We start from the raw sequence: 25207 nt of genomic DNA on the forward strand, positions 1-25207 counted from the left end.
CTCTGAAGTTCTGAGTCTGACTCCAGCAGGCCATTGGATGTGGGACCTTTGCTTAGGTGACCTGGTCGCACTGCGAAGAGGTGGCTCATGAGAAAGGCTAGTCACATGTCTGACTTCTCTAGGTCTTGGCCAGTATCATTTCGTACACGGGTGCCTCTGTCACCAATGCCGAGTTCCTGCAGGTTTGACTGGACACCCAGACCCTAGCACTCAGCCACCCTTGCCGGACAGGGAGGAGAATTTGCCAGAGACCCAGAACTATATCCACAGATTGTGACTTCAACTCAGACTAGGGTGCAGGAAGTGATGGTTTGCATTTTTATTGAGGAAAGGAAAAAAGGAGACGAGGGAGTTAACACACTGAGTTTTCCAAACACAGGTGAAAGTCCTGTGGTGGCCAGCTCCTTGTGTGTAGCCAGTGTGGCCTGGGGTTTCCAGGAAGCCCATAAGCCACCCGGTGCCAGCACACACAGATGGCACACTATTGCTGCAGCCCCATGACTCCAGGCCAGACCCTCCCACCCCAGCCTTGGTTCCCACTGGGCGGGAGGCACCTGCCTGGACAGCAGCTCCTCATGGAGGAGAGGGCAGGCGGCACCTTCTCCCCCACCTCCAGATCCCTACACTCAGAGTGAGGGGCCAAGCTTCTGGGACTCCTTCCTGCAGGAAAATGAGCGCACATGCAGAAGCAGCAGGAGGAAGTTCCAAACGTGGCTCAGTTTTGCCTTAATGCCACCTAAAACGTTCCCTCCCTATCACTCTACATGAGGCAGCTGCTGGGTATTTACTTACACTGGGGAAGCTCATGTGTTCATCTAATGGCATCTAGCTGAGGATCCTGAACAAGTCATGACTGATTTGCATGAAGTCCTTAAAACCTGCTGTCTAGTATTTAAATCACCAAATGTAGTAGGCCGTCTCAGCAGCTTTAAAATTAGATCTATTGGATGAGAAGCGATGGTAATTTAACTCCAGTGTGGATGTTGTCTTCCTGCCCTCACTACTTGGATGAATGGGGAACACTGTCCCTGAGTACCCCTCCCACACCCCGACGTGGCAATTGAGCTGCACACCTGCGCAGTGCCTGCCTGGTGTTACTCAGCACAGGGTACGAGTGCCCATCCTGTCCTCTTTGGAGATGAGCCACTGGGAGTCTCTGTACTTGCTGTCAACACTCTGGGAGCTATCAAGGAGGCAGAAGGGCTGGGAGCCCCGGAGCAGTCCGTGGTAAAGCAGCCCAGGCCTGGAGCCCCAGTTCCCACCCAGACCAGCTCCTTACCCGGGTGGCCTGGCTGGCAGCCCTGGCCGAGGGGCCCATTGCGATGTTGACGCTGCTGGAGGACTGGGTGTCACTGGTGTTGCCCCCCTCGGCGGCAGACAGTCCCGAGATGACGAGCGCGCTGGAGAAGCTCCTCTTGCCGAAGAGGAAGCTGAGGGTGGAGCTGGTGGAGGAGCCCAGGCTGGACCTGATGAGCGCCTCCGCCCGCTCGCGGACACTCAGGTGGCCCGTGGTGGTGACAGGTGGGGGCTGGGAGTGCAGGGATGCAGCCGAGGTGTGCAGAGAGAGCCGGCTGCCCGAGAGCCTCTGGGCCAACTCGTGGACCGACGTGGACGCCTGCAGAAAGACCTGGCGGCTCTCTAAGATAGGACCAGAGGAGCTCAGGGTAGGCAGCCTTTGGCTTAGCGCAGAGTGTGCCTGGACAGACTGGCTCCTGCCTTTCCTCCTGCCTTTAAGAGAAAACAGAACATTGCAGCAGGTGGTCACCAGCGTTAGTTTCTGTGTGATGCAGGCTGCCTGGTCTGTCTGGACCCAAAGAGCCCAGAGCAGTCTGCCACGTACTAGGCCAAAACAGCTCGCCCCCTGCCTGGCCAAAGAGTCGAGGCCCTGAGAATGGAAGAACCAGCCCCAGGGAGCCCCGCGGGTCGAGGTCACAGTGGGGTAGGGAGCTGCAGCTTGGCGACCTACCTGCCAATCTGCCTGTAACGTTCCTGGTTTTAGCACAGAAAATCCTGCAGCCCTGGAAGACACTTAGTCCAGGCAAATCAAGAGGATACCACAGTGTAACGAACGCACACTTGAACAAATTTGTTCTTGGCTCAGGCCCTTGGTTCTTATCTTTCTATGCTTATCTGATAAGTGGTGATAAGGAAAACACAATGCCTAGGGAAATCAAGGGGGATGCCTTGGAACCACATGTTGAGGCCTCTGTGTTCTCAGAGTTCCCCAGATATCAAAATCTTGCAGGTCAAACCCTGAAAGGTGGCCCTGGCCAGCCCCAGGCCTCAGGTCTTGTGGTTTCTCCCCTGGTGTGGCCCTGCTTCTCTTGCCAGTCCTTCCCTCCGGGCTCCTCTGGCCCCAGCTCTTGCTGAGACTGGGCTCAACAAAGCCATTTTTGAGAACAAGGAGTAGACTGCCCCCGAAGGTTTGGTCCTGTCCATGCCTCGGCAAGAAGGAAACTCCAGGTGGGTTTTCTGTGCCCCAGTCCCCTGTGCAGCATCTAAACCAGCTTCATCAGCTAGTGGTTAGAAGGAAAGCAGCTGCTTGCCAGAACACTGGGCTGCTTAACTTAAGCATCAGTGGTCACTAGGGTCTAATTTTAAGATACTACTTGGAAGAGAACAGCTGGCGATGTCACAGCTTCTACCAAGTACCTCGGGGGTGTGTCTCCTGAAGCTGCCACCCTCAGGCAGGAAATCCATAAACAGTGAGGAGCCTGAGAAGTAGGCACCGGAAAGGGCTGAACTGTGCATTGTCTCAGGTCCCACCTTCCCCCAGCACCCAAGACACTCCATGTGCTTCTGGTGATTCCAAAGCATTCACACATGCCCCAGCAGGGTGGGGAACGTCCTGTAAGACTCATGAAATCACTGGGTCTGGCCCAGCCAAGGCGACTGCATGCTTGACTCAAAATTCAATAAATCTAGAGCAGGTTCATTTTAAGTTGATTATTTTGTATGGCCCAGGGATGCTATAAATATCCAAATGGCCCTTGGCAGAAAAACAGCTCCCCAGCTCTGCAAGGGAATGGAGAAGGGCCACAGCATTTGAAAGCCAACTCCTTAGGGGACAAACCTTACGATGGAAGGTCCAGGGGTCCCCTCCAGCCCCACTCCTCCCCGCAGCAGCTTACGGGATGAAAGGCCTTTCTGCCACAGTGCCCACTTGGATGCTGCCGTGGTGGGGTGCCTGTTGCCAGAGGGCATGGTGCTCCCACCTCACTGTCTCCCACCCAGAGGCTGAGAAAACGGGGTGCTAACCCCACATTGCTGCTCATGATCCTCAGGTCTGGCATTAGCCTCCCCAGGATGCGTGCGCTCTGGGCTGCACACTTCTGCTGCCTAAGGGTCCATGCTATGGAGTTGAATTTGTGGCTCTTACAGAGAAAAAGGACCCTGACAAATCAGAACCAAGAACAGGGATGGTGTTTGCTGGTTTATTTCAGAATCTGGAGAGACTGAACATCTGTGTATAATTTTCACTGTCAATGTCCAAAACTGTGCCACAGTCATCTGCAAATCAGTGACTTTGATACCCCAGAGAGGAGCCCCAGGCTTGGTGGGGCTTTCCCAGGTTTTTCTGGGAAAAATCTGTGTGGCAATGGGGAGTGGGCTGCTGTCCATGTAGGACACGTACCCGCCACCTCCCCCCTCCAATTGCATGGCTTTGGATTTTCTCTTTGTTGTTGCTGATTGTCTTTTGGTTTCAATTTTAATTCTGCAAGGAGAACAGCACCATCAAATAAGCAAACCATCCTAAATTCCTTTTTGCTACTCGGGATTTTATAATTTCACTTATTTTTCCAATGACTGCATTATCAAATTAGAAGTCTTTCTAGGGCCAACCTTTTAAGACCTGAATGGGAATACCACACAAATGACTTGTCTTGGCTCATTATAATGGCACTTATTCCCTGGCTTTGATTGTTATCCGTAAGGTGGGGAAAATCTTTACCAATAGAAGAGCCTAGCCCTCCCCTACAACTTGGGATTCAAAGTGGCCATGATTTGGTAAGTAGGTCACCAGCCTCCAAGGCTGGGCCAAGCTCCTCCAGCCGTGATGGACACTTTTTGCCCCAGCATGAACCTTCTGGGTGGTCTGGCCCTGGCTGAGGTTGGCACAGTGAGAGCCTGACAGCTGGGCACGCAGGCACCAGCATTCTGGTTGTGGGTCTCAGGAAGGATCCCTGCGGATGCTTGGTGGAAACTGAGGCAAGGGCCCAGGAAGGGAGGGGACATTTGGGTCTCCAGTTATAGGAGTTCAGTCTTGGTCACCGATAGTGCAACAAGCCCTTGTTAGTATTTGGTTCAAATTCAGCACAACTGCTCACTCACTGCTATTTGACTAAGCCTCTCGGTCATGCCATTCCCAGAGAGTCAGCTGCTCCACCTCTGAGAGGCCCGTGACTACCTCTTAAACAGTACTTAGCACGCTGCCACAGCTGTTTGACACATCGTGCTGGCCACCATTTGCCCTGACTTTCTGAAGCAAATGACAGTGGCACTGTTTCTATAAGCTCAGAACTCAGCACACTGACTGGCAAACAGGGAACATGAGGAACCAAACTCCAAAACTAACCTGGCAGGGACTCATGGAGTCCTAGTCTGGGGGTGGGAGAGCTTCTCAACCTTGGCTGTTAGGACCACTTGGAAAGAAGAAAAAACACCTTCACTTAGAGGCTGAGACCCACAAGTAGGCACCTGCAGACAGGCCTAAGGGGCCTCCAGTGAGGACAGGAAGTCCATGGGGTTGGGAAGTAAAGGTGATATTCTAGGGTCAAAGATCAGGATGAGGAATGTTCTCCCTGTCACCGGGAAATGGCCTCAACATCCCAGGATGGGCCGAGCAGGTTCCTGGCCTCCTTTCTGGGGGTTGCATCTCAATTCAGGTCACTGTTAAATGATTCAGCTGGGAGGAGGGCGAGTGGAGGCCAGAGAAGCCACAAGTGCAATGGAACCATTATGTCTGCAGCACTGACAGCTTCCCACCTGCGAGGTTGGGCTGATGGTGGATGGCTTTCCTGGAGTGTCCCGGACAGGGGCAGCTGGGCTAGGTGAGGCTCCCCCTCCTGCATGGTGGCCTCCTTTTCAGGGCCTGCTGTCCTTGGGACCCCAGGGCCATGGGTGCGGTGTCTCAAGCTGACTGAAAACATTTTGCCTGCCCTCGTCAAGGAAAAACTCTGACTGCTCTCTCGCTCAGCCCCTGGGCAGGAGGTGGTCGGTCAGGGGCACCTGGTGAGACAACGCTGCCGAGGGTCTCTGAGTGCCCCTCACTGACCCAGAGGGAACGGGCAGCATTTGCTGTTTGTCAGGAGTGAGGGTGCTTCAGTGGGAGTCCACTGGCTATTCCTAGGATTATCCCAGCTCTGTGCACTCAGGGCCCTGCACCACCAGGCATCAGCAGAAGAGAGTTCAGTCTTAGGGCTTCTGCAGAGCATTCTGGATGGTGCATTCTGGCAGGCAGAGGCCTCAGACGAGGAAAGAGCCTGGGGTTTTGCTTCAGGTTGAATTGTGTCCCCACCAAGTTCAAATACTGACATCCTCACCCCCAGCGCCTCCACATGTGATCTTATTTGGAGAAAGGGTTGTTGCTGATGTAATTTACTGGTGTAGGGTGGGGCCCTCATCCACACAGGACCAGTGACCTTAGAAAGAGTGGGGATTTGGAGACAGGCACACATACAGAGGGAGAACCCCAGGTGAAGATGAAGGTGGATGTCAGGGTGAGGCTTCCAGTAGCCAAGGCATGCAAGGATGGCCAGACCCGCCAGGACCAAGGGGACAGCTGTGGAGCAGAACACCCTCCTAGTGCTCCAGAGGAACCAGCCCTGCCCACACCCTGACTGCAGCCTTCCAGCCTCCTGAGTGGGAGACAAGCATTTTTGCCGTTCAAGCTGCCCTGCCTGTAGCACCTGCCGTTGCGGCACTGCTAAATCAATCTGCTTTATTCTGCAGAAGCCACTGTTCAACAGATTCATGTGGCTTGCTGAGCCAGGGAGGGACCCATAGCAGCCCCTGTGCCAACTTTGTCCCCTGTCCTGACCACAGCAAGGAAGCAAAGGAGCCCTGGCTGGCTGCTTCAGGAAGAACTGGGGCATCAGTTTTCCTGCTCCTCCCTGTGGAGCCCTGGCCAGCCTGGGCACAAGACAAAGTCGCTGCAGGTGGGGACATTGCCAGCAGCACAGATGGAGTGCTGGGAGTGAGTGTGATGTGCGAGGTGCTGTCAGGTAATCCTGCTTCTCTTGCCTCACTCCCAGGGCTGGGAGCAAGAACTGTCCTCAGAGGAGGCAGCACCCCAGGACCAGCGCCATGGAAGGATCCCAGGTTCTGGGGCCCTCGTGTCTGGGTCTGAATCCCAGATTACCCCTAATCTGGGGCTCTGGTTAGTGCTTGCCTTCTCTATGCCCAGGCTCTTTGCCTGTAGGGTAAGGATGGTGAAGGGGGATCTGCAGAGAAAGCATTCTGGATGCTCCTACAGAACCACTCTGGACACCTGCTAATGTTTATCAAATATTAGCCTTGCAGCACGGGGCACAAAAGGATGGCACAGCAGCAAGGCAGGTTTGTTCAAAACTGCTGGGGCTTGGCCAGGGACTTGGGAAAGTCCCCCAAACCCTGCAGCAGGTGTCAGAGCCTGGGGCGCACTCAGGCTGGGCAAACTGCCAGTGGTCAGGAGGACTGGGAGCCCTGGCTGGTGGGTATTTTTCTAGGCCTGCTGTCTTAACTTGTAAAACATGGAAAGTCAGGGGTGGCCATGGTAGGAACAGTTTTAAGAAGCAATAATGAAAAATTAACAGCTGGTTTGGGTGCTAGAAGACCTTGCTCCAACATCTGCCACAAAAGCTTATGATTTCTTTGATGGCTTCCAGCCACAGGCCCTGGCGGGGTGGGGCTTACTCCCCAAGGCCAGTGGATTAGGAGGAGAGGAAGGAACACCAGCTTTTCCAGGTCAAAGCCAGTTGCAGGTGCTGTTTCACTCACTTGTGAGAGAAGGAAAAAGGCATTTCATGAGGTTTGAGGCTTGTGGAGCCCTGATGCCCTCAGGCCCTCCCCAGACTCCAGTCTTTGTCTGTACAGACGAGTTGGTCACCTGGGCACACTGCTGCCTGCTGAACCCTGACTCACCTACCTTGTATTTTCCCATCCGCAAAATCACTTCCGTGATCTTGAACTTCACATTTTTCATGTGGTCCCCAGGCAGCCACAGCACTGGAGGCCTGGGGCAGGTGCTCTGCTGGGGCTCAGGGCAGGCAGCATCCAGCTGCAGAGGGGCCTTTTTTCTTCTCTTGAGTAACTGAGATCACGTATTTGCACAGGTAGCTACCTACCAACCTACCTACCTACGTTTATTTCTATCATGTATCGATTAATTCTCTACCACGTACCTGTTTTCCCCACCCCCTACCCCACCTTATGTATCTGTCTCCTCAATCTTGCCTTGCTCTGGGTGCTCCCAGAAGCCAGGGACTAGTTCTCCTAGCTCGTTTGGTGCACAGCTGGCCAGGGAAGCATGCACAAGGATGCTTATTAATGTTTCTGGATGGTGAGGAAGAACTGAGGCCATAGGGTGAAACCATGAACAACCTTTAGAGGGCCATACCAGGGACCAGCAGGAGCCAGGCAGAGCATCTGTGTCTCCTGCAGTCCCAAGACTCGTCCACTGTGAGCCTCTGGACCTCCTTTCCCAGGCGGGCCGCCCCTGCTCCCTACATGGTGCCACCAGCAAGATTTCAGAACTGCACCCATCTGTTCCAGCTTACCTATCTGGGCATTAGTTTAAACACAATTTTAAACTTTGGACTCAGCCGAACCTGGCCCCAGCTGCCCTTCCTCCCCTTTTCTTAGAGGAAGTGGCGGAAAGGGAGAGCCAGAGGGATGCAGCAGAGGGAGGGCAGGCTGTGTCAGTGCACGCACCACAGGTGCTTGCAGAATGGGAGGACACCGTCCAGAGCTCCCACACAGCCAGACCCAGAGGGCACATGATCCAGCGGCCATGGAGACAGAGATGGCCGGCCGCTGCACATGTAGACAGAGAGACAGACGGATGTGAGGGCCAAGGTTATGAATGGACAGACAGATGAATGATAAAAGGTGAACCAAACAGTTTTTTTTTTTTTTTTTCTGAGCACAGCCAACAAAAGCCAGTAAATTTCAGGCACCTGTTGGCCGGATGCTGATTTTTTATTACAACCTCTCAGGGATTAGAATGACAACATAACCTATGGCCTTGGTTGCTGTGACCAAATGGACTTTTATCTATGACCTGAGGTCCTAGCTGCACCTACCTGTCCTCTGCATCCCTTCCTGGGGTGAGGCCCAGTGCTGGGAGCCATGTTTCCTGGGCTGCTCTGCACTGCTCTCCTGGCTGTCACCGCTTGGGGCATTGCTGCCGCCTGCCGACGGGGCCCCTCCGCCATCCACGTCCTCAATGTTGCCGCGGCTGTGCTGGCCGGCGTTGCAGTCCTTCCGCACTCTGTGTGAGGGAGAAATCCTCAGGGGACCCTCAGCAAAACATTTCCAATGCCCCTCCATGGCTCACCAGAGCCAGGGCTACATCAGGACCACAGACCCTGCTCTCCAAGGGAGCAGCAAACTCCCGATTCCAGGTTGGGGAGGGGGTTTGGTTTTTCCCACCTCAGTGTCTAACAAATAAAAAGACTGCACCCTCTCAGGGGAGCCCTAAGGCCTGGTAAGAAACTCAGTTATATTCAGGCAAACTTCCTGGAATTCACCCCAAGCAGCCAGAGACTTAGGGCTAAACTGGTTTAGTGGCCATATTGGATAAGAGCCGTGTGCTGGAGTTCAGGCCTGGTTCTTTCCAGCTGATGTGGGACAGTTACTCCCAAACACCCAGAATCTCAGCAGCACTGCGAACACGCAAGCAGGCTCTCAGTGTGAAAAACGGTTAGGGAGAAAGAGATTCTCATCTGCATGAGATTGCCCATGGATTCCGAATCTGGGGTTGCTTGTGGAGACAAGTGATCTGTCAGATGTCTCTCAGGTCCAGCAGTTTGGATCCACTGAGACGATGGTGACTGGCAGTGAAATTCTAACCCAAGTATGAGGCTGCTCCACGACCCCACACCCCCCACAGCACCTAGCTACAGAAGCCTATGTTGGTAAAAACCTACCGCAACCACTTGGTGCAGAACCACGTGCCGATCCTGTCCAAGGTGACGGGTCCACCCCAGACGTTCTTCAGCTGCCTGTGGGTCCCTAGATAGGATGTGGTCAAGGGGGAGACGAACATGGGGTACCCCAGGGGCTGGTCGCAGGAGGAGTTGATGAGGTTTCGGAGCACCTGCTTGTTGTTCTGGATGCTACCGCGCTCCGGGTTGCGGTTGCGCAGGAAGATGAGCTCCTGCTGCTGCCCAGCCCACAGTCCTCGCACGCACTCTTTGTTGACCTGCAGATCATGGAAGGAACAGGGGACAGAGGCAGATGGTCTGTGTGTTTTTGAGTCTGTTGGATTTAGTGAGTGAGCAGAGCTCTGGGGCTGCATATCTGTGATGACAACACTTTGGCCTAAAGCTCTTTTCACAGTCAAGCCAGATGTCAGCCCTCTGAGACACATATGACACTGTTTCCATAGGGCAACTGAGAGAAAAGAAAATACAGTAAGTTTCTGTTATAGTCCAGAGGTTTTAACCTCCATGAAAAGAGTCGTTGGGAACAAGGCTCTTAGATTCAGAGAAAGGTTTGGAGCTCCGGAGGTCCTGACCGCCATCCACATGGGTGTCTGCCAGGCCTTCTCCCCACGTCCTTCCCCCAGCTGAGAAATGGTCTTGCCAGTGGATTCAGCACCCACCTTGACCGACCCTCCTCTAAGACTGTGCCTCTGAACGAGGGTGCTGGCCCATGCTAAGCACTGTTCTCTTTCTTCTCACGCACAAGAGACGTGTGCCTACGGGAGACCTGGAAAGCATGGCTACCTTGCCTACCTTGATCACCTTGAAGCTCAGGAAGCTTTTGTGCAGCATGATGACCTTGTACTCGTCGGAACCCTCGTCTACCACGTGCCGCAGGGTGAGCAGCTCCTCCTTATTGGACAGCACGGCGCCCCTCCAGGCGGGATCACCCTCGTGGCAGATCACCACTTTCTTCTGGAAGGACTGGATGGCCTCGTAGAGGACCACTGGGTCCTCATACTCATCAGGGCAAGTGAACTGGTCCTGGTGGGGAGAAGTTCAAGCGTGGGCTCAGGGAGGTCCAGGGCAGTGTGCAGATGGTGGCTTGCAGGGAATTGCAAAGCCAACTTCTTTCCTCATCTCTCTCTCTCTCTCCCTCTCTCTCCATCTTTCTCCTTCCTCCCTCCCTCCCTCCCTCTCGTGCTCTTCTTATGAATCCTGAGCTGGGTACAGAGGACATGCTGTCATCTCATTAGGCCTAAGAAAGAGCTTCATGGCTTATGTTCATAATTTTAAATGCACTTGGCACTTCTGATATGTCACTGTCTCTGGCCAATAGCCCACCCCCTTCCTAGTAGAGTATGCCACCACCTAGCAGCTGTTGAGAACAGGTTGCCACTGACCAGTGTCAAGAGTACCTGAACAGCCTCAATGCTTAGTTACCTAATGAGTGAGTCCACTCATAATGCCATACAGAGAGAGGACTGCATTTTTCAAAGGTCATTTTATTCCCCTAAAGTTTCAGCTTCATATATTTTTAAGTGGACTTTCAGGGGCTGACATTGGGGCACAGTGAGCTAAGCTGCACCCTGCAGTACCATCATATTATATTGGAGAGCAAGTTCGAGTCCCAGTAGGATTTCTTATAATCCAGCTCCCTGCTAATGCACCTGGGAAAGCAGAGGATGATGGCTGAATGCTTGGGCCTCTGCCACCAACTTGGGAGACCCAGATGGAGCTCTGTGCTCCTGGCTTTGTAGATAGATTTCTCTTTCTTTCTCTCTGTCGCTCTCTCTCTCTCTCCCACTACTGCCTTCAAATAAATTAATGAATCTTAAAACAAAAGTGGCCTTTCACCTGGTGAAGTTTCAGGGACATCCTGATGGCTGGAGCAACAACTCTGTGCAGCAGGTCCATGTCAGCAAACACCCACTCGTCCCGTGCTGTTATCCGAAAGTCGCCTTTGAAGAGGGCATGGAGGCCATACAGGAAAGAATCCAGGCTGTAAGACAGAGTTCCAGTTACTGCCAAGTCACAGGCAGTACACATTCGGAATTTAGTCATCGTGAGCAAGGTTTGCAGCTCTCATTCACCCACATGAAAACCTAGTTGATCACCCCCAGGTAGAGCCAGAAGGGAAAGAAAGATGACTCTCTGCTCACCACATGCACCAACTGCCTCACCCAACCACCTGGGCTGAGACTCACAGGGCAACTGATCGTGCTGAGGTGTGGGAGTCACCTTCAGTCACTTTAGGGGCCGGGGCCAGCAAGTACTTAATCTCTGACATTCTAGAAGTCCAGGTCAGAAGTGACCCAACACATGTGCACACAAGGCCAGAGTTTGGCTGGTGTTGGTTGCTATTGTTCAAGGCCAGTCTCAAGCAAGAGCCCATGTCTCCAGCTTGCCACTTCTCAGGAGGTGACCATGCTGACCATGGCTTAAGGACCAGGGTTCCTTTTAGTGTTTCCCTTCACATGGTGGACACTATTTTTGGACTACATTACTCATAATAAATTTTGAAACCTAAAACATTACAGAGACAGGAAATAAAACCAAATGAAGTCTCATAGTGGCCACTTAGGTTCGCAGACACCATCCACGTCCTGGTGCACCCTTTTTTAGTGACGGGGGACAAGCACAGTGGGGATTAAAAATGGATGACTGGGGTGGGTGTTGTGGTGCGGCTGGTTAAGCTGCTGCTTGAGACGACCGCATCCTATGCCAGAGTGCTTGGTTTGGGTCCTGTCTACTGTGCTCCAGGTGCAGTTTCCTACTAACCCACTTGGGCAAGCAGCAGCAGCAGCAGGCGGCGGCCCACGCACTTAGCTCCCTGCCTCCCATGAGGCAGACTCGGATGGAACTCCTGGCTCCTGGCTCCAGACGGGCCCAGCCCTGACTGTTGTGGCCATTTGGGGAGTGAACCCACAGATAAAAGAACTCACTCACTCGCTCTCTCTGCCTTTCAAACAAGTAAAGAAAGAAATAGAAAAAAAGAAAGGAAGAAAGACTACAGGAGCTCCCAAGCTTGTCCAGGTTTGCCCATTTCGAGTTTTCCTGCTTTGTTGCATTCCCTACACCTGAACGGAGCACAGTAGTATATCCCAAAAGAAATCTCTCGGGGCCTGCGGCCTTTACATTTTTGACAACCAGGGAGAGTAGGCTTGGAAAGTGACCCACCCTGCACTCTGATGAGAGGAAGAATGGTTCCTCCTTTTCTCTTCCCCCTTATTTCTATTACTATCCTCTATGGCAGCCGCCTCTAGCAACCCTGAGCTCCGGCTTCCGTGAGAGGTGGTTATGAGGCAAGTAGAAGAAACAGCATCCCTGTGGGGCTGACTGGGACAGGATGAGCAGGATGATCCGTGAGAAGGAGGCTCTCTGGGGACAGTTGCTCCTAAGGATCGAATGAGCTGGCTCACGGAGCAAGACGTGTGATTCAACAGCTCCTCTGATGACTTTGCTAGCATGCTGTCCTGAAATGTGCCGCCATCACTACTTTCCTTCATGGACTCCCTTGAGAAAGTCGCTGTGGCTTTAGCAGACCATGGGGAACAGGAGTGGTCAGTGTCTGGCCCCGGTGGAGCTCTGGGTGCTGTGCCCTGAATCTTCCAGAAAGAGATCCAGGAGGCAGCCTCTCTGGAAAGTCTCTCACCTCATGGAACAAAAGCTTCCTGGAGCTGTGAGCTTTTGCAGCTGCCTGGGGCGCACTGACAGGGAAGTTGGAGGATAGCAGAGCAGGGCTGCAAGGATGCCAGTGCCGAGAGTGGAGGCTTTAGAACGTGAATAATGATTACTACCTGATCTCAGCTGATAACGTTAGAAGATGCTCCCCAGGTAGAGGGCTCAGTATTAAAATGGGAGAGCTAAATCCTATAAACAATGGGGGAGATTTACTCAGGGAAGGATCAGGAAGACCACGCTACTTGCTCTGACTGGTCTGACACATGCCTAAGAGAAAAAAAAACTCCCTCAAATGAAAGTAATGAAGACAAATGCAGAGTCAGGGACTTGCCCAGATACCCAAAGCAACACTGCCAAGGACAGGAGGGAGGTACTGCAGGGCAGCCACTGACTGCTTACTGATCAGTAGGGAAAACTGCTTCCGAAGCAGCCTCACTGAGATGCTCGAGTTCACACCTGAGGCCCCCACAATACACGATTTACCTGATATTTCTATTTTCAGGGAAAATGACTCACTGTGGTGCTTAATGCTGTTCTGTTAAAATGATTCTCAACATAGAAAACAGAGTCTGAGTTAGAATTACACTAGATGGACAGTATCCCTAGCACCTTAAAGATCAAGGCTTCCTACCACTAAGGTGTTTCATTACCTGCCTTTTCCCCTTGAGAGAATGAAGAGGAAGAAGGCAGCCAGCGAGCTGTAACCAGCAGAGGAGGGGTGGGAGGCAGAGAGAGCTGCGGTTTCCGGGACACCTGCAGCACGTTTCTGACATGGAGCTTCCCAGGGCTTGGTCTCTTAAAGACTCCACAGAGAAATGACAGCTCCTGCCTCCAGGACAACAGCTGGAACTGGGCTTCTGCTCTCGGGAAATAGTGTTGCATCTGAATCAATAAAGGTTGGCCTCCAGGGGACTATAACAGCCCCCATCCCCACTCCGCTTGAGGAAGTAAGTGAAGCAGGTCATCCCATCATCAAGTCCTGCAGCAGAGTGATGACGACCACATCTCCTTGTGTGGGATTTGCATGGGGGCAGAGAGGACAGGCAGGCCCTGGAGAAACTTGGCACATGTGTAATCAAAGGCTGTGACTGTGATATATGCAGGGAGTTACATGGCATCATGTGTGTATTAAGTATTATAATATTAGTAAAAGCCGCACTAGAAAAGTATTACTCTTTGAAAAGATCATGAGTAGCTAGTACTGAGTACATTAAAACAAAAACAAAAACAGAAAAGTCTGGTGAGCATTGCTTTGACCCTATCACTGCACTAGTCCACCCAGGTTAAACTCATCCTTTGTTGTCTTTTGGGTTCCTGCCCCAGCTTCTACTAAAGTAGGGCATAACCAGTGGTGATGGGTATGGATGAGAGGCCGGGGTGGGGGTGGGGGTGGGGGTGGGGGGGGTTCGGTGGAAAGCACAGGTGTTTACAGTCTTCCTGGAAATGGTGATTTTCTGGTTTGAGGCTGGGCTGTTGCCGGAGCAGCTCTGGCTCTCACAGTCTCCTTACTTCGCAAACCTTACCTTTCATGACACTCATATTTTGGAGAGGGCCAGTTAAAGCAAAATTATGCTCATGCTGTTGTCCCTCTGCTTTCTTTATCCACTGAGGAGCCTCATAGCTCTGCTCCAGCCAGAGGTTCCTTTTGTCTAATATTCAGTCTTATAGAACATCACTCACCAGCCTAGTCTAGTCACCACTTGCACCCTCTCTCATAGTGGTTCTCGACTGGTGGTGATCATTGAGTCCCAAGGAACATCTGGCAAAGTCTGGAAACATTTTTGGTGTCACAACTGATATAGGGGGTGGGGCACTATGGGCATCTAGTAGGTAGAGGCTGGGGAAACTACAATACACAGGACAGCCTCCACAGCAAAGAACGCCATCTACTACTTAGTAAACATGCTATTTCAGAAACAAATGAGTACCTCTGGATCTACTACTTAGTAAACATGCTATTTCAGAAACAAATGAGTACCTCTGGAGGGAAAGAATTTCAAGTGTGGGATGATGGGATCATCATCTCAGATCAAGGCTTAATGTATCTTAGGGTTCAGAGAGAAAAATCTGAACACTTAGGTAGTTTCTGCAGGACACATAAGAGGATTCCCCAACAGAATCACTCATAGATTTCTGCGAATTTCCAAACAGGCTTGGATACCACGGGTTTATAGAGGAGCCTTCTGTAGCAGCACACTGCCATCAGTGGCAGCTTGTAGACATATGCAACCATTAAGTGTGATGTGCAGGCTGGGTTGCTTTGTGTTTACCTGAGTTCCTACCCTGGACTCAGAAAGCCTCTCCATCTTAGGGACTGCAGCAAGCTCTCTTCACATGTGGCTTATCCCCTTTGGAGCATCCAGCAACCACACAAACATGCACTGGTTTCATGATCATTTCTATGACTCCTGCTATAGTTCCCCAAACAAAACCAGCAGCCCAGGTGACTAGCACCACCTCCTTGCAATAAAAAATAAGGCAGGGTTGGTGTTTGTTACAGCACCTAGAATGACCACATCCCACTTCCAAAGTGCTGGGGCTTAAATCTTGGCTCCAGATCCTGATTCCAACTCCATGATAATGCAGACTCTGAAAGACGGTAGGTGATGGCTCAAGCAGTTCAGCCCCTGCCATCCGCATGGGAGATCTAGATTGAGTTCTCAGCTTCAGCCTGGACCAGATTTGGTTATTGTGGGCATTTGGGGAGAGAATCAGTGAATCAGGGATCTCTCTCTCTCTGCCTTTCAAGTAAATAAAATGAAAATTAAAAAAAAAAAAAGAAAGGCAGAAGAAAGGATAATACTTTTCATTTTTCTGGTGATTTGTGGATGACTAAGAGTTTTCCATTCCATAAACGCCAGTCATTCCCACAGGTCTCTGTTCAACATATATTACAACTCTTTCAATTAATAGAAAACAGGGAAGAGAAAGTTGAGAAATTGAGAATTGGGTGGTAACAAGTGCTTGGGACTTCGTGTCACAATAAACAAGCATAGGAGCAAAGCCATGGCTATCTCCACACCTCCCTAGGAAACACAAAGCAGCTTTGAAGCCAGGTAGCTGGAGTTATCTTCTTAAAGGCCAGCCCAGGGGCTGGTGCTGTGGCGTAGTGGGTAAAGCCACCACCTGCAGTGTTGGTATCCCATATGGTTTGAGTCCCAGCTGCTCCACTACCAATCTAGCTCTCTGCCATGGCCTGAGAAAGCAGTGGAAGATGGCCCAAGTCTTTGGGCCCCTGCATCCATGTGGGAGACCTGGAAGAAGCTCCGGGCTCCTGCCTTCAGATTGGCACAGCTCTGGCTGTTGTGGCCATCTGGGGAGTGAACCATCAGATGGAAGACCTCTCTCGCTTGCTGCCTCTCCTTCTCTCTCTCTGTAACTCTGACTTTCAAATAAATAAAAAAAAACTTAAAAAAAAAAAAAAGGCCAGCCCAGAGGTTGTGTTAGAATGACCTAATCCCTTTAAAGGCTTTGGTTTAGCCGCAATAGTAAAAATATTAAGAGAATATTGTTTTTGAATTCTCCCAGGCTTACCATCCCAAGGTCAGTCACCAGCAATTTTCTCACATTTAAATCTTTGCAGATACTTTGCCAACATCTGGAATTGATAGTGTATTAATATTGTTTTCCTGCACACTTCATCCAGGAAGTTATTCCATTGGCTTTAAAATCAAAATAACTCCTGATTGGGATCCCAGTTCTCTCCTACCTGCTGAAGAACATGCAGATTGAAAGCCACAGTGCCCTCAAGGAGCTCCAAGCTATTCCATTTCCTTTAGAGTTCAGGGTCGTCACTGGGAGGCAGCATACAGCCCAGGAGAGAAGCTTGAATCGTGGCTCTACTTGCCTGTTGTCCTCATTACCATCTATTTATTTCTTTGCTCATTTTTTTCTTAATGTCACTTTTTTTCAGATTTATTTATTTGAAAAGCAGAATGTCGGAGAAAGGGGGATACAGGGAGGAGGGGGAGGGAGGAAGGGAAGGGAAGAGGGGGAGAGAGAGAGAGAGAGAGAGAGAGAGAGAGAGAGAGAATCTTCCATTTGCTGGTACATTCCCCAGATGACTGCCATGGGAAGCATTGGGTCAGGCCAGGAGCCTGGAAGCCCATCTGGGTCTCTGATGTAGGTGGCAGGGGTCCAGGCACTTGGGCCATCCTCTGCTGTTTTCCCAGGACATTAGCAGAAATTGGATTGGAAGCAGAGCAGCTGATACTCGGACTGGTGCTCCGATATGGGATGGTCACCTTGAACGAGGTGTCTTAACCTGCAGTGCCACAACGCCAGCCCCTTCTTTGTTTAAGATCAAGAACATCCAGGGTATTTGAAGGCCTGGTAAGGGATTTGTGAAGAATCTCTTTATAAGCAATATTTTGGGTGATATAAGCAAGGCTTGAGGACAACGTGTGACTGTTGGTGGGAGGGTGGGGGACGATTCTTCATTCATGCTAGTGTCCAGTGTTCATCTTGTCCTGTGAGCCCAATGCCTGTACACTGAAAGACACAGCAGATGTGTCTAAGTGAGCTGGGCATTGTGCATGCAGTGGGGTGGCAACCCCTATAGTAATGGCACTGGGCCAGCAGGGAAGGGTGAGGTGCCACCTTGAAGAGTGAAACATCTCAGAGCACAGCCACACTGAGAATCAGCAGATAGCAGGCACCCCCAGTAGTTCTTGGCAGCACGATCCAGCACAGGACATGACAACAAGGAAGTGTAAGTAGACAAGGAGGACATGGTGGATGTCCACACAGGGCTAGGGATGTCAAAGGCATTTCTACAGAGCAGATGCAGATGAAGCGCTGGGAGCTGATGTGTGCAGCACGATCCAGGATGACGGCTGGCCCCAGTGTGGGTCCTCGTCCTCAAGAGACACTGAGGAGAAGCAGATGCCATCCTCTATGTCTGAAGAGTGCTGTTTCCTGGGGCCGGTGGAGTGGCACAGTAGGTTAACCCTCCACCTGCAGTGTCTTATGGGCATGGGTTCCAGTCCTGGCTGCTTTTCTTCCGATCCAGCTCTCTGGTATGGCCTAGGAAAGCAGTAGAAGATGGCCCAAGTGTTTGGGTCCCTGTACCTATATGGGAGACCTAGAACAAGCTCTTGGCTCCTGGTTTCAGATCAGCGCAGCTCCGGCCGTTGCGGCCAACTGAGGAGTGGACCAACGGAAGGAAGACATTTCTCTCTGTATCTCCCTCTCACTGTCTGTAACTGTGCCTCTCAAATAAATAAAATCTTAAAAAAAAAAAAAAAAAAAAAAAAAAAAAGCACGCTGTTTCCCTTAGTCTGCTATGTGGGTGAAGAGTGGGTTGGTTAGACACAGAACCTCAGAACACAGCAGGGATCTCCTGCCACAGGGCAGCGTGTGAGGGCTAAGCAGAGCACCTTTAGGCCTGCCTTGCCCTCTTGGCACTTTTGAAGATCAAATTTGCCTGACATCTTCTGTCCTCTTGCAAACTTAATCTCCAAGAGTCACTACAATTTCTTCTGTAAGCAAAATCTGTTGGTGCTGTAAAAGGCAGCTGGCTTCTCTTGCCCTGGTATCTCTATAAACTGAGCACTGGCCTGGGCCCACCTCACCACCTTTCATGTGCAAGAAGACAGTAAGTCAGTGAGGTCTTGACTTCAGGGGTCAGGCATCGAATCCTATTTGTATGGCCTTCGTCAGTGGGAGACACAGTCCCTTAAAGAAGTTATGTCCCAAACCTCAAGTTTAAAACACGACTGAGTGCTTGTCGTATCCACACCGGCCCATTCCATCTCCACAACAGATCAATATTTTACCTCAAGACATTTCATGGAATTGTACTCTTTTGCTCAGTTGTGTCTAGCATATCACGTAAAATGACTCTCAACTGATTCATCTCCCTTATTTCTGCATGCACATGTCCACCCACCAAAGCTCTGTCACTTACATAAACACAAAACATTTCCCCAACAAATCATTCCAGTGAAGCAGAGCTTGTGGCTTAGGCCATGCTCCTGCATAAGACATACCCAGGGAGTCAGCATTCAAAATCATCTATTAGTCTTTATTTATTTATTTAACAGGCAGAGTGGACAGTGAGAGAGAGAAATAGAGAGAAAGGTCTTCCTTTTAGCTGTTGGTTCACCCTCCAATGGCCGCCGTGGCCAGCGCACCGCGATGGCAGGAACCAGGTGCTTCTCCTGGTCTCCCATGGGGTGCAGGGCCCAAGCACTTGGGCCATCCTTCACTGCACTCCCTGGCCACAGCAGAGAGCTGGCCTGGAAGAGGGGCAACCGGGACAGAATCCGGCGCCCCGACCGGGACTAGAACCCGGTGTGCCGGTGCTGCAAGGCGGAGGATTAGCCTACTGAGCCGCGGCGCCGGCCCATCTATTACTCTTTAACCGTGAATGAATGGGTAGGGATGACTTGTTGAGTCTTAAAAAGCACACCTTAAGGGCATACTCCTGGCTTTAAATTATATGATGACAGAATCCTTGCACATGCACACACATACACACGTACGTTATAAGCCACTCATACTTGGAATATGGATCTAATGATTCCATGTAAAATATTAACAAACTAAACCCACTGTTGTATAAAGAGTAAGCTATCACAACCTAGTAGAGCTTATCTCAGAATTGCTATGATGTTTCAATATGAAGAAATCTATTAACATAACCCATTACATTAATATATTTAAGGAGAATAATAAAGTCATCAGAATTCATGCCTCAAGTTTAAAAAAAAATTTCAACATACTTTCCTAATAAAAGCTCAAGCAAGCCAGGAAGAAAAGGAAACACCCTGACTTGATAAAAATGGTCTAACAGAAATTTAAAACAAGTCTCATTTTTAATGCTAAAATATTAGTCTCATTCTCCCATTACTGGATTAAGGCAAGAATCCTTTGCTGCTCCTACTTCCCTGACCACTCCCGGGCAAATTTTTTTTTTATTTATTTGACAGGTAGAGTTATAGACAGTGAAAGACAGAGACAGAGAGAAAGGTCTTCCTTCCATTGGTTCACTCCCCAAAAGGCCATCACAGCCGGCGCTGTGCCGATCCAAAGCCAGGAGCCAGGTACTTCTTCCTGGTCTCCCATGTGGGTGCAGGGGCCCAAGCACTTGGCCCATTCTCCACTGCCTTCATGGCCCACAGCAGAGAGCTGGACTGGAAGAGGAGCAGCTGGGACCAGAACCTGGCGCCCATAAGGGGTGCTGGCGCTGCAGGTGGAGGATTAACCAAGTGAGCATGGCACCGGCCTCCCCGGCAAAATTTTAAGAGGACCTGTTCCTGAACACGTGGTTCTTTCTCAATGTCTCCTGATCTCTCTCCCTCTCCATGTTTCTCTCTCTCTCTCTTACTCTCTCCTCTTCCCTCTTTTCCTTCTTCGCCCCTTCCCTCTGGTCTGTCGGGTTTCCCCCAATAAACCCTTTCCCTTAAAAAAAAAATCCTGTTGCAGTCAGAATGAAGGACTCCAAAGTTATTCATGTCCTAAATCTTGGAATCTGTAAATTGGTCACCTTAAATGGAAAAAAGAATTTTACAGATGTGATTAAACTAAGGACCTTGTGATGAGAAGATTATCTAGTCCTAGTCCCTTTGTAATAGTCAGGGTCTTTAGCGGGAGGCTGTAGGGGCAGTTTTTGCGTCAGTACAATGCTGCTGGCGTGAAGGTGGAGAGGCAGCCGCTAGAGCGGGGAATGGATTCTCCCTTCAGAGCCCCCAGAAAGAGCACAGCTGGGAAGACCCCAGCCTTAGCTTTGTGAACCCCATTTTGGGATTCTGACCTCCAAAGACTGAAAAACAATGTATCCAGACAGCTTTACATCATGACATTTCTGATAATCTTCTACAGTAAGAAGAAACTAAGACTGATGCCAACCTGCAGCATCGCTCTGGAGGTCATAGCCAATGTACTAACAGAAAGAACTGAGTTGTGAGTACCAGAGAGAAAAAAGTCAAAATTGTCATTATTTTCAGATATGTCTTTCTATCAAAAACATAAAAAAGAAGTTAACTGAAATATTATTGTTGTAAATACAGAATTGAATAGAAGTGCCCAGAACGAGATCAATATAAAAATATTATATAACTTTCCTGTCACAAGAGAATGTGACATGAAAAACAGTTCTATTCACATTCACAATAGACCTATAAAATAAACAGAAATAAACGCATCAAGAAATTACAAATCTCTAAAAAACAAAATGAGAGAAAATTTTACTGAAGGACATTTTTTTAAAAAATTGAATGATCTGAAAGATATATCACATTATTAAATAGGATTGATTTTATCTTCTCAAATGAATCTGTATATTCAGTACAATCTTAATCAAAATTCCAACAGAGGTTTTACAGAATTTCACTTGAGGAGAAATATATGTGCACAGCATCTGGTGACAAAACTATAAAAGACATAACAAAAATGAAGACAAGGGGACTTTTCAGATGTCAAAACAGTGTTTGTTTCACTCCAGCAAACCAAACATGATACCACGGTAAGAATAGACAAATTGATCACTTACACGGAAGTGTAAATCCAGGAGCACACTATTTATGTATGGGAAAGTAGCATGGTTACATGTTGCCTCATGGTGGGGACATATTTGAGAGATGTGTTGTTAGGAGGTTTTTGTCATTGTGCAAGCATCAAAGAGTATACTTACCCAAACCTAGGCAGTTTAGCTCATTCCCTCAATGTGCTCTCTTGATGCAATTAAGACATGTGGTAAACATGAGATGTGTGAGGCTGTGCTGGCATGATGTGGCATACTGTTTTACAGCAAACAGTGTTTATAAGTAAGAGGAATACACCCTAAAATAATGACAAAAATTGCAGTATAGTAAATATATGAACCAGTAACACTCTCATTTATTATTGCTGTCAAGTACTGTGCATCAAAAAGTAATGTATGGGCCATCCTTGCATATCATAGACAGCCCAGTAGGTTCTTTTGCACCAGTATTGCCACAAGCACATGAGTAATGCATTGTGCTACCCAAAAAGATGACTCCATTCTTTCTAGGCAGTAGGGATTTTTCAGCTGTATTATAAACTTAAGAGACCACTGGACTGAAATGTCAGATGTGGCACGTGACTGTAAATGAAAAAGTAATGTTTCAAACCACTGATAATTTTTACTTACTAATGATGAGCTACTTAGCAAATGATGTAGGACTATCAGCTACCCTCTTAGGAAAATATTGAATCTCTATCTACTTTTCCTATAGTGCACAGAAATATGCCCTACGTGGACTCACTGGGAGGCAGAGCTCTATGAGTCCTTCATTCTCTGATGCATCCTGCTGTGTCTACCAACAAGGCAAGGCTCAGGCTGACGCTCAGGGTGGAGTTTGAGGTAATTAGACTAAATTATCATAAGGCATAAGGTAACATCTCCCTCTGTTATAAAGCAGCAGGTTCCCCTAGGTCAGTGTTCTGCTATAATATAGAACAGGCACTCTGTGTCACCCCCATGAACTTTGGGGACAAAAGAACTTAGACAAATACTAGGATGCTCATAATGTTTGCTGTATTGTGAGAAATAAAGCCCTTTGTCTCTGACCCAGAAATCTCATTGTCCTCTGCCAGAATCCATGAAACAGTAAAAAGCTAGCTAATTAGTTAACAAGTAGGGTAAAATCAAATCCCAGACAGGTCCATCAGGATTCAAAAATTAAACGTAAAGAAATAAAACAGAACTATCAGGAGAAAACAAAGGCTAGTATGCAGATTTCTGTATCACGAGAAAGACACAAAATCCAAAAATTATAAATAAAAGATTTAAAAAGGTGTCATAAGTAAAAATAAAAGACAAATGCAGCTTGGCAGAAAAAATTTTTAACACTTATAACAGAGGTTAATATCTTCCTACTTGAATACTTCCAAATATTAGATAACAATGAGTATAGCATGTAAATGGGCAACACACTGAAAAAATATAAATGACCAGTACCTCAGTATTAATAACAGAAATGCAAATTTAAATGAAAATGATATAATTTGCAACCATGAGTCTAGAAAAATTTTAAAAGGTTAGACTACCCAGGAGAGGTGAGGGTATAATGAGAGTACAAATCAGGATAGCTTTCTTTGGAGAGTAATTGGACTGTATCTATAAAAATTATGTCTTGAAGGTTTTTTGGGCTCTGGCAATATTTTTTCTAAGCAAAATCATTTACAGAAACCTAGTATATGAAATATCAGGCACAGCTGTTTGGTTCAAGAGGGGCGGGGGCTCTGCCAGACTCCAGCTTCGGTCAGTGCTGCCCCTCTACATCCCCAGGTCTGTGCAACCAAATCAGACCTTCATGGACTTCTGACTCCAACCATCGGCCTAGGGCAGACTGTAAAGAGGATGCTTTTCACAGACTGAGGATGGAAAATAAAGTGCCTGATAGGATTTTGCTGTGCTGTGGGATCTCTCAGTATCCTGAACTAATCTCAGATGATTGAGTCTTTTCCTAAATTCTTCCGAGAGTTACCGCATCATTATGTTCACATCGAGTAGGGCAGACATAGAGTCGGAGAAACTATTTGAAACAAAGATCCCATCAAAATAACATTTTAAAAAAGCAGCGGGTACTTAATCCAGGAGAAAGAAATCAAATGGACCCATGAAGATTCACTGAATCAGGAATAGTTGAACAAGTAACACAACAAATAAAACTAAAGAAGTCTTTGAAAATATATCTTAGATGGAATTGGAAATAATATTTGCAACACTTATTTCCAACTTGTAAGGAAAATTTGAAATTTATGAAACACTTCAAATAGACTAAACAAGAGATCTTTCTAAGTATTTTAACAACCTGCCCCAGTGCTATGCAGTCTCATCTTGTGACTCAAGTACAAGAGCCTACAAAGCCCTTCTCAAACATCATTCTCTATAGTTCAATAAGAAGCCCATTCTAAGGGCCGCCTTATCCTGTTTTACACAGCCCATGAATGGATCTTCTGCTGGACTCCCAGAAATCATCAGATTTAGTCCCATATGGTCTCAGAGGAACTGGCCTGGGTCCTTGGTGAGGCTGAGCCAGGTAGGAGGAGAGGGGCTGAAGGTAAGTCAGCTCCTCCCTAGAGAACATGCCAGCCACAGGTGCTAAAAAGATATGTTCAGGATCAGACATTGAACATTTCTTCCCTGTGAAGAAAATCACACAAGTCCAAGATGGAGTTGAAAGAGCAGCTAATGTCACAAATTCTAACTACCTTTGGATCTTTCCTTTCCATCCTGGGGACCCCAGGCTACTGTCTCCAGAGAGAAACAGAAATTGCTGCCCGTCATAACACTTCACCACTTACAACTCAGAACTTACAATCAATGATACCTCTTGACACCTTACCACCAGTAATGACTCACAGAAACCCTCTTCAGGAAAGGCATTTGGAAACAGTGGACAACAAGTCTCCTTAGGCTTGTTTATCTGATGTCCCAGAGTCATGAGGCCGTGCAATCAGATAAATACATAAATAGGTAGGTTTTGTCTTTTACAGTTTTATAATCCATTATAATAGCATAAAACCTATTCAAGTCTAATATAAGAAGAACCATTTTTGCAATAATATAGTGCAGAAATATTGAAGAAAATCTAGGTAGAGGGGAAAGTTAAATAAAGGAACCCTCTCTTTTTCAAGCTCCCTTGTTCCATGATATGGTTCTCAGTCTTGGTATGTATTGAAATCACTGGGTGAGTTTGGCAAAGTCATGATATGTGTTCCCACCCACAGATGTTCTGATGGAATTGGTCTGGACAGGAAAGGCAGGGCATCAGGATATGTAAAAGCTCCCAGGAGATTTTCATGTGCATGTAGGGATGAGAACCACTGATGGAAGTGGTAAAAGCTCCCAGGAGATTTTCATGTGCATGTAGGGATGAGAACCACTGATGGAAGTGGTTTGAAGATGATGGATGAAATTAATCAGAGCAGCTGGGCTGCAGAGCTAGGAGCTGCTTCAGATGCAGTGTGGCAGCAGGGAGCACAAGTACCTTTTCACTTGTGAAAGACACCCCATGAGTGACAGAGGGTAACGAAGGGACAGGAGGGGGCTTAATTCTTGTGCTGTATGAAGAGATATCTGAGCTATTTATGTACAGATGCGTAAGATTCTGCAGAAACAGTTCAAAAAATAGGAAAAGAGGCAGGCAATTAATCAAAGCCCCACAGAGATAGGACAGTGGAAGGTCTGGATTACATGTGAGGAATTCTTTTGTGAAGAAAAACAGGGAAAGGGAACTAACATTCATTGGGCATCAGTTTCTCCGGGTACAAGGCAAACATTTTATATGCATAAAGTTATTAATTCTTCCCAGCAAATTCACAAGGACACTTGTAAGACAGAGGGCTTTATACTCAGAATCCTTGGGTCCTGACTGTTCAATAGTAATGATATTTCCAAATCTAACATTTGAAAAGATCACAGTGAT

At 48.6% G+C, this 25207-nt stretch overlaps 1 protein-coding gene across 3 annotated transcripts in view; it reads right to left on the reverse strand.

Annotated features, from left to right (window-relative positions):
• The window catches only part of PCNX2 (pecanex 2), a 324088-nt gene that overhangs the window by 1503 nt on the left and 297378 nt on the right, over positions 1 to 25207 (reverse strand). For all 3 annotated transcript variants that reach the window (XM_051821460.3, XM_008268254.4, XM_089312276.1), the window contains 5 exons: positions 10983 to 11127; positions 9939 to 10169; positions 9129 to 9403; positions 8283 to 8470; positions 1280 to 1728 (listed from right to left, as the gene is read on the reverse strand). In XM_051821460.3, the coding sequence (XP_051677420.1) occupies positions 1280 to 1728; positions 8283 to 8470; positions 9129 to 9403; positions 9939 to 10169; positions 10983 to 11127 (1288 nt within the window). The remainder of the gene's footprint in view (positions 1 to 1279; positions 1729 to 8282; positions 8471 to 9128; positions 9404 to 9938; positions 10170 to 10982; positions 11128 to 25207) is intronic.

Source organism: Oryctolagus cuniculus, chromosome 13, assembly GCF_051225735.1.
Source record: "Oryctolagus cuniculus isolate XC-2025 breed Fujian yellow rabbit chromosome 13, ASM5122573v1, whole genome shotgun sequence".
Lineage (NCBI taxonomy): Eukaryota > Metazoa > Chordata > Mammalia > Lagomorpha > Leporidae > Oryctolagus > Oryctolagus cuniculus.